Source organism: Aptenodytes patagonicus, chromosome 5, assembly GCF_965638725.1.
Source record: "Aptenodytes patagonicus chromosome 5, bAptPat1.pri.cur, whole genome shotgun sequence".
Classification (NCBI taxonomy): Eukaryota; Metazoa; Chordata; class Aves; order Sphenisciformes; family Spheniscidae; genus Aptenodytes; species Aptenodytes patagonicus.
In genome coordinates this window covers 18,883,962-18,896,227 of record NC_134953.1, presented here as the reverse complement: position 1 = coordinate 18,896,227, position 12,266 = coordinate 18,883,962, and the positions used below count along the sequence as shown (strand labels likewise).

The 12,266-nt window shown below is 44.5% G+C and overlaps 1 protein-coding gene across 2 annotated transcripts in view; it reads right to left on the bottom strand.

The window, feature by feature from the left end:
- NEURL1 (neuralized E3 ubiquitin protein ligase 1) overlaps nt 1-12,266 on the bottom strand; it is a 170,891-nt gene that overhangs the window by 68,962 nt on the left and 89,663 nt on the right. For both annotated transcript variants that reach the window (XM_076338953.1, XM_076338954.1), the window contains exon 2: nt 400-641. In XM_076338953.1, coding sequence (XP_076195068.1) covers nt 400-641 — 242 coding nt within the window. The remainder of the gene's footprint in view (nt 1-399; nt 642-12,266) is intronic.

Below are 12,266 nucleotides of genomic sequence, written 5' to 3'. Positions count from 1 at the left end.
ACCCAGTAAAACTCCTTTGCAGGATGCATGCAAAGCCTAGGGAGACACTGAGGCTGCTGCCGCCTTTCGGACTGACCAATACAACCCTTTTTTCTTGCTGTTTTCCAAGCAATCTCAACTTAATCTGTTGTTCCTTGTCTAACATCAAGAGAAGCTCTTTTAGAGCATGGATTTCCCTTTTGTCCCCAGTTTCTACAGTGGTCTGTACCAATGGCTCCAAGAGCTACAGTGACAAAAGCAGAAGTACCAACAAAGATAGCAGACCTTTAAGGCCAAGATCTGGCTACTGTGCTTTTCAAGGAAGGGCTAAAGAGCTGGTGCAAGCACCAAAGCCTGGTACACCCCAACATTCACTCACAGCAGCTCCCATGGCAGTAAGGGAAGGTATCATTTACTCACCTTAAGCCTGACTTGTTCATAAATAACGATGGGCCTGTTGCTGAAAGTAATGGCATTGCAGAAGCTAGCCTGGCGCTTCACTGCCTTCTGCGTCGTGTCCATGATGATCTGGGACCCCTTCGTGTGAGGATGGAAAAGCAGAGGGCTGATGGACAGAGCCCCACACTGTGGGATGGGGAGACAGTGCTTCTGCTTGTGGTGGCATCGGTGGGAGGAAGCTGAAAACGACCCACCTATGGAATCTGAAAGAAGAACAGGGAAAAAAGGGTTTCAAATCTGTGAGTAATAAGTAAAAAACTTTCAATGCAAAAAAAAGCTGGGGTACTTCAGAGGGGAACTATAGGTCGAAATGAAAGTTAGTCAAATCCGCACTCTGTAAATCACTAAGGGTTTCTAGAGCATCTTGAACAATAAAAGGCTACGAGGATACTGAAGGCTCCCGTCTGGACAGTCTGATAGTGCAGCACAGGACATGGAGACCACAGCTCAGCACTGAAATCACAGGCCATCTTGAGGCCACACATCAGAACAGAAGGCAAGAACTGGTTCTAAAACTGGAGCAAAGCATGTGTGAAGTTGCTGTATCAAAGCTGTCACACTTAGGGAAAAATCTTCCACTTCCAGAGGACTCCCACGCGACTTGACCATTTCTCTCACTCCTTTGCAACAGCAACTCCATCGATCCTTGCCTCCACGTGTCTTTGGATGCGGTCCTATCCACCCGTGCTAAGTGCCAGCTCAGACACATACATTGCTAATTTATACTCAGGCACCACTCAGCAATAACCCACCTGGATTCCTCCACCAACCACCATCCATTCTCCCCTCTCCTCCACTGACAGGAACATCAGCTGAGATCCCACTTGTCATGAGGGCATTGATCAGCACACTATGATTACGGTGAGGAAAGCAAAGAGGGAGAAAGGCTGTGAAGCAGGGACGAGATTACGTCTTTCTCTAACCAAGGCCCTACACAAAGAGTCAATGCACAATCAACACAGTCACGACAGCAGCTTTGTTCGTGAATGAACGGACACAGGAGTTTCTTTTCAACAGGGAGCATACAGCAGTTCAAGCACAAAACAATCATTATACTGAACACAAGTCATCTGCTTCCTTTTCCTTGTGTGCACATGCACACTACATTATGCACATATGTTTGGGAGGATATACTTGTAGATTTGGATACAGAGTATCAACAGAATAAAGGATTATTCCATGATAGATTCAGGGATGCAACAAAAGCAAATATGACCTTAAAAATGTGCCAGTTTATGCTGTAAAGATGCATGACTAAACAGTATGGTTAAAAACTCTGTTCTTCAAACACGCAAACTATAGAAACTAATTATATACATTCCTCATGCAATTCGCAAATTAATTGCTGACAGTTATGTCTTTATATAGCTACTATAAAATAATGCTTACACCTCTAATGTAACTCTTGGCTTTGTAATAAAAAGCCTGGACCCTATTCCTCCCAGTCTTTGGGGTAGTTTCAGGTTGTAGCTACATGAAGTTGTAACGGCACATCATCAGAGCGAGCTTGAATAACTACCAACAGAACTTAAAATCCTGGTTTCTGATGAGAACATTTTAATTCAACTTCAGCATCAGTCACTCTGGCCTTCTCCTCTCATCTCCTTGCTGTTTTTTTCTCCCATTTTCAGCAACAATGCCATCCCTTCAGAACAGTGCAGGGAGGCCAGACAAACAGGGCTGTTACCTTCAAACACTTTCATTAGTGCTTTACGGGAGAGAGGAACCAACTGGGAGTTATGTGATGCTAAAAATTATGTGAAATATAAGTCATCTTCCTTATCCTGTCCCTCGCACATGGAGGAGGAGAAATAAGGTGCAGAGTACCAAGAAGAAGTTGAGGTTCACCTGAGCGGGCAGGTCGAAGAAGGAAACCTTCAGGAGGAACAGACTGCATGGAAGGGGGAGCTTGACACAGGGAAAGTCAGGATGCAGCAGCTCACATGAGCCTGACCTTTTCCCTTTGGGCACGCTACTGACACGGGGCAGTGCACCCTGCCCCCCCCCCCAGCCCAGACTGGGTGGTCAGAAGACAACACAAGCTGCAGCAGCCTCACAGAGAGAATCTTCTGAGGTTATCTCCTAAGACCTGTTTAATTAGAGGCTGTCTTATGCCCCAAAGAACAGGAGGTTGAATCCCTTCCAGTATCACTAGCTTTTTTCCAAACCAGATATGTACTCTACTACCACCCCTCTGGAACCCTGTTAAGCCCTCGGCTTTAGTGATACCTTGCTGATGAGTTCCTCAGGCTTAATGGTATTTTGCAAAGAAGTATTTCCTTTATCACCACAAACATGATGCTGTTCACCATCACAAATGGTTAAGAGCCAGAGCCAGCAAAAGTGGCCGACTTAACCTTGCTCCACTCCACCTCCCCGGGTGGGTCATGCTGGTCTGTAGGGACAAGACCGTTGACAGATCGTCAAAGAAAACCATCCCAGCCTCTCTTTTGGCAGAAATTTTTCAGGCCGCTGGATCTCCTTATTGCTCATCTCTTAGCTGCCTCTCTGTTTCTGCTATATCCCCTTTTCATAGGTAGACTAACTAAAAATAAACATCTAGTGTAAAAACTTCCATTCCTAAATTTTTCAACTTCTCTAAAATATATATGTAGTCACAGTCATTTCTGAAACAAGACACATATTGAGGGATATAATTAATTGTTTGAGGAAATTTAAAGTCAAGGGATCCATAGAAAAATATGAAAAACTCTTTCTGGTCATTTCCAGCCTTGTTTTTTTCAACACCTCTTTGATAGTTTCTAGGGGTGCATATATGTGAAAGAGAAGAAGCTACCAGAAGCTACATTCAATTCATGCCATCTTTGCATCCAGATCTGAATTTTGTAGCTCAAACTTTTTGCTAGCAGTCACTCACCAAAACAAACTTGTGCAGCACAAAGACACACACATTTTAACCTGTTTGCATAGCTCAGGGCTCTAATTTGACTGGATAACTTGGCTGTGATAATAGCTGCTGCACCTCTCCATAGGACATCGCGCCCTTTTAAAATGCGGTAACGGAGTCACCAAAACTGCCCACAGCTTTCAAAACAGGCTCTGATAACAACAGCACATTTGTCCAGAGCATCTGCTGGAGCAGCGTGAGAGCCATAGGGTCCTGCCTGACCCCACGGGAAGGATGTTAGAGGAATGCTTATTTGCTGTGACGGTCCAGCACCGCTACGTGAGAATGGGTCAAACCCATGCCACACCAACGCCTGCAGGACGAGTGTTCCCCACGCAGACAGCTGAAATGCAGGGCAACCATGATCTACCAGAACGGAAGAAACCACCCCAGGATCAGCTTCCATAGGCAGATAATGCAAATGGGCAGGAGACCCCCTTCTTTCTCCCAAATGCTCTTACACAGCAATGACTCCTGCATGATGAACACGCTCGGGTAAGGACCAGAAAAGGTCTTAATTTTTAAAAAGTGCAACTATTTAATAATGGGGTTTTGCACCTTACAAATACTTGGAGAAGTTACAAAGCAATGGGTCAAATACAAAGGCCTTTGCTCAACTTCTTCAGGGCAGCATGTCCGCTCCAAGAGGAGACACCGTGCAACTTCAGATGGCAACACAAACACCTAAGACTGGACTTAGACAAGGAAAGGGACACTTTAGCAACACAAGCTGGTGAGATACATTGCTGTCCTTGCTTGGCTGGCTAAAAATAAAATAAATCATCTGCTTAAAGTTTTTGTTCTCACTGGGCTGGACCTGGACTCCAGTTTTCTCCCATCCCCTTGTTTAAACTACTACACATTTTGACATCCTCAGCCTTTGCCACCAGCAATACTGGTACAATACAGATGGGGCCCTTGCAGTAGATTTCAATTTTTTTTTTCTTTATGTGAAAGAATTGAGTGAAACTCACAAACCCAGAGCTTCAGTTGGCAAAATAAGCAAAAGTCCTCCTGATTTCACAGTAACCATGCAAGACTCCATTAACTCAGAGTCTGTCCCAGACTCTTCGTCTCCCACAACCTGACTTATCAGTCACCTACAAAGGCGAAGTGAAGTAATTGCTCGAAATAAAAATTGCAAACAAATAAGTATTTGAAAGAAGGCTGAAATCTGAGAGCGTGTTCAAGGGCACTGCAGGTTTCCCACTCCACAACGTAACACAACTTCTCCCTGACAAGCAGGAGTTACAACAACATGCCAGGACTACGCAAACTGGTATCTTGTGACAAAAGTCACAAGAGCAAAATCATGCCTGTTTGAAAACAGCCTCTGTGTCAAAGGGCTGCAAATCTAGAGGAACACCAAGGACCCCCGTACAACTTTCCAGGTTTCACGCTGGGGGTCACAAAGAACAGCATCTGCTCACTTTTATGGTTTTAAAGATTGGATAGACTTCAGTTTTCAACTCATGCCCAATAACAGATGCTGTTTGAACCATTTCATTCAGTACTGGGTTTGAACCCTGAACACAGCCTGCCCCTAATACCATGACCCCCGCCAAGAGAGCAGCAAAAATGGTAACATACCACTTGCTCCCCTGAGCCACAAGCACGTGGGATGGACCTTCTAAAACCTTTAGTAAGCCAAGGTGAAGGAGACATTACATGAACCACAATGTGAAGCACTCTGAACCGCTCTGCCTTCAGTGTCCCACTCCTAAGCGCATCCCTGGGCTCCCTAAGCAGAGCCCTGTTTGAGAAAGCAGAATATTGCCCCAAAGGTGGCACACTTCTCCCTCCATGTGCGTTAGATGTCCCTGGTCTCCTGGATCTCAAGGCCTGAGCAGCATCCACACACTATATAAAAGGCAGCACTGGATGTTCTCAGCTTAGCAAAATGCATCCCAAAGCCTGTTAGGGGTTTTCACCAGAAGCGTTCATGCTCTGCAAACATTAGGCATAATCTTAAAGGCTTGGGATTTCTTAAATGCTGCAACAAATGACTGGGTTTAATTTTTTTAAAATACACTTTTTCCAGTTGAAAAAATCTCGATAGGCACCTATCAGAATACTGTCAAAACTCATTTCAGACTGAAAACTAACTGCAAGGTATTTAAGATAAGCTTAGAGCATGTGAAATAAGTGGCATTCAGACTTGAAAGAAAGAGAAAAGCAGACTTCAGAACAAAGCCCACGGACTGACAAGCAATAGCAAGTGGGAACGACAAATCCCTGTCCACCTGGAGAGGAGGAGAGGAGAGGTCTGGGGCTGGTGACAGAGGTACCTGTCCTGCAGGTTAGCGACAGTGAAAAAAGTGGACAGGGCAAAACACCACACTATGAAAGGAGAAAAGGGTTTCAAAATTCTTACATTATCAAAAGAGGCTAACAGAGAGTGCTTTATCTGGCAGGTGGCCTTACTGTATATGCATTTAAAAGGAAGGATTCTGAGAAGGAAGAAAAGGAAACCATGTGCAGGTGTGGGGAACGCAAGGGAAGCCCTGCCCCAGGGATGCACACATGGTGCAGTAGAAAAAGCCCTAGCCCTGAAAGAGCACCTGCACAGCCATTCCAAAGCTGGATGGTTACTAGCAGCACAGGGAGAAAAAAACAACTATGAGGTGAATGCTCATAAGCCTTACTGCTTTTTGAGGTGTTCCCATACTTTGGGGAATTATGATAGTGAAATACAGTATAACTAGTTACACTGATCCTTCACATTTGCTAACAAAGTTCAAAAGGAAAAAACCACAATGAATTTGTTGTGGTAGGCTTCGCAAATGGATTCTTAAAAGCACACTTCAAGATACAGTTTACTAAAAAAAATATTAGCTTAACACCAGTGGAAACTGAAAAGGGGTTGTAAGCCTTGTTTTCTCACATGCAGCCTGACCCAGGGCATGTGCACAGAAGAGAGGGAACCGTAAATTAATGCAAATGAAAAACAAGGATTTCTCCACTGCCTTTAAAAACATTTGCTGTTCTTGAAGGAGTAAGTAATCACGTATCCCCAGTCTACATGCAGCTCTCCCTGTGCCTGTTACGATGATAGTGACCCCATCAGATTGCTGTCACTGAGCAAACTACTCATCTTGGCATTACAAGATGACCAGGAAACAAAGCTTTGCTCTTCCACAAAGACAGACTATAGCTTTGCAGGTGTTGGGGTGTTCAATGATAGAAATGCAAAGGGTTAATTCTGGATTAATTAAATCAAGAACACCTGAAATTATAGAGCGTCTTGGGTTAAACTTTAGTGAATTAGGGACATATCTACAAGGTGGATCTGAGCCAGCAGGTCAGATCTAGCACTCCTATCCAAGACTCCAAAACAAGTCAAAGCCAATACGTAACTTATTTTCATCTGTGCTATTTTAGCAGTGACGAGATGTATCTAGAGAGTAGGTTCGCACATAGTGTAAGATTTTCCATTTAAATTGCAAACTACAAGACAAGAGGCAGGTGCAGACAGACCACATGCACATGAAAGGAGATAATACCAGTCAGGGTGGGGCTTGGAGCTGTCCTTTTTTTTTTTTTTCTTAGACCAAAAAGCAAAGCTGTGTTTAAAGTAACAGATCTGAAAGACAACAAGGGTGGTTTTACAGACATCTATGAGAAGGCCCTCCAGTATAAAAAGTGGGCAACAGGAGCCAGAGTTGATTGCACAATGATCCACAATGCATCCATCTTTCAAACCTGACTGATGGGTGGTAGAGAGTGGTTAGTTTGTGAGGAGCCTTCAAAGTGAAGAAGCTGATCTTTTATTTCATACAGAAAAATAAAAGTAGTGAAAGAAATGCAAAAAGTGACAGTAAGGACAGAGGGCAGGAAAACAGGTACAACAGGAGAGATATAAAATGTAAATACAAGTGTGGCAAGACTTTGTCAATGGCATTAGAGAGAAGACTGAGGCTTGCAGAAAGGAAAGGGGAAAGGGTGCGTCCTGAAGATGAGACAGATGCAGGCAGAACCTACAAGACCCAGGACACTGATGCGTTTGAGCAGATTTAAGAGGATGGGCTGAAACAGACACTGCCATTTCCTCTGCCCCTCTGCTCAACTGGGATGTGCATTTGCCCTCCATCACGTGCAGTGCAGTAGTTGAGGAGCAGAGAGGTACCCTGTTCAACAGTCACTCCTCATGCGGAGACAATAATCTCTGCAGGAGTGCCAGGCAATTACCTGGATGTGGGGCTTTTTTAGCAACATCAGCTGAACCTGGTAACAACTCGGATGTGAGGCTTTACAAAGGCTTGCTTGAAGACAATGCTGAGGCTATGAGTATTAGTAAGAGTCAGCAGGGTGGCAATTTTTATACAGGTTGAAAAAAGAAGGTAAAAGAGGAGTGACAGGAGAATAAGAGCTCTGCTTCAGTTATATTAAGCCTGAGTTGTTTGTAATATTTTATTAAAAAAGCAAAAAAACCCAGAGCAAAAATTTAGGTTGGCCAAAGGAGACTTAAGTACTACAGAGGAGAGGTGAATCTGTTAATTGACTGTAGGAGGGATACAGCTGAACTAATGTTTGTGGTTGAAATTACCCAGAGAGAGATGAGAAGATGCTCCCGGGCAGAGCCTAGAGGACCCTCTGCCAGATGTGGGAAGGAAGATGAGGAAGACCCTCGAAATGCAGGAGAGGAAGGAAGAGAGGACAGCAGAGCAGGACTGAGGTGGGGAGGCAAACCCTCACACACACCATCTCCAGGAAGAATAATCCAGCTGATGGCACTGCAAGCACTTAAAAATACCAAGCACCATGAAGGTGGCTGATTATGCCCTTTTTTTGTGAAGAAAAGATGAAATCAGAAGAGAGGTGTGTGAATATATAAGTATTTCTATATGCACATAAGGCTGTCTAGAAGAAACCCCTTCCCCTTATAAATTAATTTTTAAACTTGACATCTTCAGTAATGATGCCGTGTAATCATTAACCATCCCTTGGTGCCTAATTAGGCACTGTTTACTCAGCATCTCTCACAGTCATGCGCAGCAATTCAGTCACCGAGATGGCACGCCACGGAGGACGGCTGTGAGACCTCCAGCACCGCTTCTGCAGGTGCGGCCCACCCTTTGCAGGCTCCTCCTCGCCCTCTCCCCATGCAAATCCCCCCAAGCCCCCACGGACCGTAAGTCCGCTAAGCACATAAGAACAGCAAAAGCATAAGTAAGCAGCCATATGGTCCCATCTGCTGTGTAAGGAGAGGGGGTGAGTAGCCCCCTGGAAAGAAGCTGGGCAGCAGCAGGATGAATTGCCTTGGGAGCCGCATCCCCAAGGGTCCAGCCAGGTCCATGGAAAGCAGACCGAGATCCCTCCATCAGCAGCAGCCACTTCTCCCCACAGTATCTTCTAGCAGCTCCTCTGATCCACAGCAGGAGCGACTTGCATGGGCCATATAATTAATTATTTTTCAGAGCAGCAAGGCATTTCTAACCTTATTTTCTTTGCATCTTGGTAATTCTTTATCATTATTACTAAGGCATCATAAGTTAAATGTTGTGAGTAGGAAATGAGAAGATCAAAGTAAAAAATGGTGCTCTGGAAGCATCCAAGATCTCTTTCTTGATCTAGAGTGTTTTTGTTCTGCTGTGATCAGGTCAGGTCTGTCAGCAGTCTAACGAGAGATGTAAAAATGTATTTATGTCTTCTAACAAAAGAAAGCAAGATTAAGTCCAGTTCAGTTTAAGATTTAGGGATGTTTTAAAAATTCTGTTTATTCTTCTCTTGCAGATGCACAGTTTGAGAATCTTCTCCTTTGCTAATATTTGATGCTTCAGGAGGAGGAGGAACAACTTGTCCAGGGTGATGGCTGATCTGTCCGTGCTGCAGATGGTGGGACAGAGGGAAGAAGAAACCCCAAAACTTCCTATGCTACCTCCTCTTGATAATCCTTATCTTCTCAAAGATAAGCAGGTACACTGTTGGCCCTAAGATTATGTATACTTTATAAAATAAGTTATCTTTGCTTCTCTGACTCACTGCGTTAATGAACCAGTTACCTGCCCTAGCTCCTTTTCCAGGAACTGTCCACCTGGGAAAACCCAGTGAACCCTCCCACCTACCGTAATTCCAGTTACTCATTTTGTTAGTATGGATCAGAACTATGCACAGAACGTTTTACACCTGTAAAATGTAAAATTTTTTTAAAAATTTTAAACTCTAATGTTTAAAAATGTTAGAGTTCCTCCTAATTTATAATCATGTAAACTAAGCCTAAATAGATATTGTAGACATTTAACTAAGAGTGGTGCTGCTGAGATTAGGGCCAACAGCACCTCCACCCCTCTCTCTAACCTCGTACGAGCGCACAGAGAGGGCAAGTTCAGCTTCTGCTCTCACCCATGTCCTGCTGCGGGTCTGCCAGGTAGCCGAACGGTGGCTCCGCATGTGCTCTCCCTAAATAGCACATCCTCTTACCCCTGCCAGAGGCGGGCAAGTACAAACCTTACATCGGTTTTGAACCAAAGCCTCATCCTCACAAGTCTAGTGTTTCCACTGTAGTGTTAACTGCACGCTGCTTTTTCCCTTCCCCTCCTACAATACCGGGCACAGCTGTGATAAACAGCTAAACTGCTGCCCCAGAGGTAGCCGTGTTCCACTGCACAGCCCAGAGTCAGCAGAGCAGCCACTCTCAGAGGGTTCATGACAGTTCATGCTGCAAAAAAGTAGCTACATAAAAGCAGAGCCCGACTGCAAATATTTTATGGCCACGTAGCATTTCCATGCACTACAAATCAATGTAAAAGATGTATTCTTCAAGGGGCCTCATGTAGACTGTGTTTTTAAAATGCATTCCCTCTGCTAAATATAAATCAGTAAGAGTTTTTGTTCTTCCAAAAGATTAACTAGCCTCAGTATTTTGGGATCTAATTCTGGAATACTTGTAGATGTGCCAGCATTCTCTTCCAATTTAAATACAGTTTAATGGAAAGTCTATCCTGGGCACGTTTTCCATGTACGGTGTAATAGCTTGGAAGTCTGAATATTGAGAGTTCACCAGAAACAGAAGTAACCTGTCAAGGTTAAACTTTAGGTATTTTTTAGGATGAGGAGGAAGGTAGGAACAATGGACAGCAAGAAAAAAGCAAACATAAGAGTGGTAGAGACAAGCAAATTGACCTGTAGAACCAAAATCCAAGAGATGGTAGAAAATGGTGTAACCAACCTACAAAGCCATCCAAAGAAAATGCAAGTTCAAGAAGCTATTGTCCTGAACTCAAGCCCTTGAGCTAGCTTTGAATCATACCTTTGTAAAATAAAAGATGTGCCTCTGGACTCACGATGCTGAACTGGGCCCACAGCAAGCTACTCACACTGCATATTTACAATATAATGAGCTAAATTAGGATGCTGTTCTTTATACTCCCTCTATCACCGGTGGAAAGAGATAGGGTCTTAAGAGGGTAATGAAGAGCATCTTATCTGGATCATCAGCTGGTGGATGCTCTCCCACTGCTCTACCATTCATCCCAGTGCATGAAACTATACATTAGGGATGCAGAACACAGTGGCCAAAAATGTCCTGTTGTTTCTGACCTCTCATATCCTAAGTATCTTGTTTAGCACAGCTCCCTAATCAGAGACGATTTCTCACCAAGAAGGACAAAAGTCCCAGACAGAAGACACCATCCTACCTTGCTCTCTCCAAAAATTTTGGCTCTGCCGAGTGTCCCTGGAGTAAGGCAAGTGAATAATAAGACCTCAGAATAGTACTGGTCCCCCAACGTAGGACAGAAAACAGGAATATCTCTGCAGAGACAACATTTGCAGGTAGGTGGTATGGGTGCTGGGCTTGTATTCGTAGCTCTGGGGCACAGAACAAAGACTGCTGGAGGGATGAGAGCCTTCAGCATAAGAAAGACACGGACCTGTTGGAGCGGGTCCAGAAGAGGGCCATGAAAATGATCAGGAGGATGGAACACCTCTCCTGTGAAGAAAGGCTGAGAGAGTTGGGGTTGTTCAGCCTGGAGAAGAGAAGGCTTTGGGGAGACCTTATTGCAGCCTTTCAGTACTTAAAGGGGGCTTATAAGAAAGATGGGGACAAACTTTTTAGCAGGGCCTGTTGCGACAGGACAAGGGGGAATGGCTTTCAACTAAAGGGGGGTAGATTGAGACTAGATATAAGGAAGAAATTTTTTACGCTGAGGGTGGTGAAACACTGGCACAGGTTGCCCAGAGAGTTGGTGGATGCCCCATCCCTGGAAACATTCCAGGTCAGGTTGGACGGGGCTCTGAGCAACCTGATCTAGTTGAAGATGTCCCTGCCCACAGCAGGGGGGTTGGACTAGGTGACCTTTAGAGGTCCCTTCCAACCCAAACTATTCTGTGATTCTATTCTATGATTCTATGATGGCTCTAGAAAGAGCCCAGAAAACACTCCAAGACAGGGATGGCATCATTCATCTCACAGCAAACTCTAGACTTGAACTAACTGAAATATCCCTGAGATTAGAGCAATTTAACCCTCAAACACCATCAGTTCCTCAAAGCCACAAAAGGTTTAGAAACCAACATGCTAGGTGAGCTTAGATCACAGTGAACAGCAAAGAGCTCTCCTTTCCTCAAGAGCTCATGGGCTCAGCCACGCTGGGGATTCAGCATCCGCACATCCCTTGTGCCTTCCCAAATACCTATTTCTGTGCACAGCACAGGTACGCCCAGCACAGCCCTGATGTGCTCCAGCCTTACAGCAGAGCATGTTAGTAAGGCATAGTATTCCTTTCAAATCAGAAACATTGTTTACAACTTCGGACTGCAGTTGTGAAATCTCCAGTGGCTTCGTTGCCTCTTCTGCATTTTGCTGCTTGAATTTATAGCAAATGTCATGTGTGTATGCCCTCACTTTAATTTAGCATCTGGATGGGTCAGGATATATATCCCAGAGCCTGTTCTTCCACTTCTCCTCTTACCCAGCTGG